The following is a 1,332-nucleotide window of genomic DNA, read 5'->3' as shown; positions in this document are numbered from 1 at the left end:
GATGCTCACGCTGCTCAGCTCGTCGCACTGCTCCTCCTCGCGATCTCGCGCCGCCTCGCGCTCAGCACGCGCCCCAGAGGCCACGCTTGCGCGGACACGGATGGGAGCGCCGAGGGCATCACCCTGCTCGACCTTGATGGCATCCTTCGTTGCGAGCACGAGGCACTCGAAGAACATCTTGGTCGCGTCGGCTTTGGTGGTCCGCCTCTCAGGGAGGAGGTCCTGGAAGACAACGGACGTCTTGCTGCGCTTCTCGTCGTCGTTCTCGGCGTCGGCGCCGAAGAGGTCGCGAAGAATGTGTACGGCATGCTTGGTGCCGAGCGACACAGGCCCGCTGTCCTGAGGGTGGACGATGGGGGCGACCGTGTCGTCGAAAGCGGGTATCGTGTTACCCTCAATCTCGCCGGTCTGGCCATCATCATCGCCCATCTGGAAGCCCATGTCGTCGTCATCAGCAGCGATCTCGAGTACCGTGCCGTCATCGGCCACGATGCTAGATCTGTTGAGGCCAGCATCGCCAACAGCAAAGTCGTCGTCCTCGCCGATTTCCAGGCGTGGAGACTTGGATGCAGCGTTGTCATTGTCGCTCTCCATATCAGCAATCCCGCTGTCGCGTTTCCTCTTGAGCTCTGGCGCGCGTCCAGGTCCGAAAGACAGCAGGCCCCGCAGTTCAGGTGCCCAGGCCGCACTACGACCGTCGAGCAAGATATTGGAGACGAACCCGCCGCTCTTCTGCATATCAACCAGGGCCAGCACGAAGGGATCCCTTGGCAGGAAGGACTGAGGCTTCAGGATGTTATCGCGATTCGCCTGCTGTTCCTTGATGGCATTGCTGGACAGCATGGTCTGGTCGTCTGGAACCAGCACCTTTCTCTTCCTCGCCCTCTGCGTGTGACGCACCAGAGACTGATCTTGTTCTTCGGTCGGCTCGTAGAGGTCCGCGTTCTGCCATTGAGAAACTTCCTCGTTCAGTCTCGCGGTGATGTCCTCGTCAATGTCGGAGAGGGGCGACTCAGAGATGCGCGCACGATTGATGTCCGGTTGAGCCAAAGGAGCGGGAAGCTCAGAGTGATCGACATCGTTGAAGTGGAAGTCGGCATCGTCCATGCCCATGGTAATGTCACCGTCATTGTCGGCAATACGTGGCTCTCCATCACCAAAGTCGAGGGCCAGCGACTCCTCGCGGCCCGGTAGGTCCTTTTGACGGGCGGTCACATCTAGTTCGCTGAATACGTCGTCCTCTGCTGGTCCGCGCATCTGGCGCGTCACGACCCATTTCGATGGTGTTCTCTATCCTGGTGAGGTCGTCGTCGCCATCGCCAAAGTCAAGGT

At 60.1% G+C, this 1,332-nt stretch overlaps 1 protein-coding gene across 1 annotated transcript in view; it reads right to left on the bottom strand.

The window, feature by feature from the left end:
* VDBG_04527 (double-strand-break repair protein rad21) overlaps nucleotides 1-1,332 on the bottom strand; it is a gene marked incomplete at both ends in the record, with an annotated part of 2,347 nt that overhangs the window by 374 nt on the left and 641 nt on the right. Inside the window, one exon of the mRNA XM_003004875.1 lies at nucleotides 10-1,288. Coding sequence (XP_003004921.1) covers nucleotides 10-1,288 — 1,279 coding nt within the window. The remainder of the gene's footprint in view (nucleotides 1-9; nucleotides 1,289-1,332) is intronic.

Source organism: Verticillium alfalfae, genomic scaffold, assembly GCF_000150825.1.
Source record: "Verticillium alfalfae VaMs.102 supercont1.5 genomic scaffold, whole genome shotgun sequence".
In the NCBI taxonomy this organism is placed as follows: domain Eukaryota; kingdom Fungi; phylum Ascomycota; class Sordariomycetes; order Glomerellales; family Plectosphaerellaceae; genus Verticillium; species Verticillium alfalfae.
The sequence above is the reverse complement of the archived record's forward strand: the minus strand, read 5'-3'. Positions and strand labels throughout refer to the sequence as shown.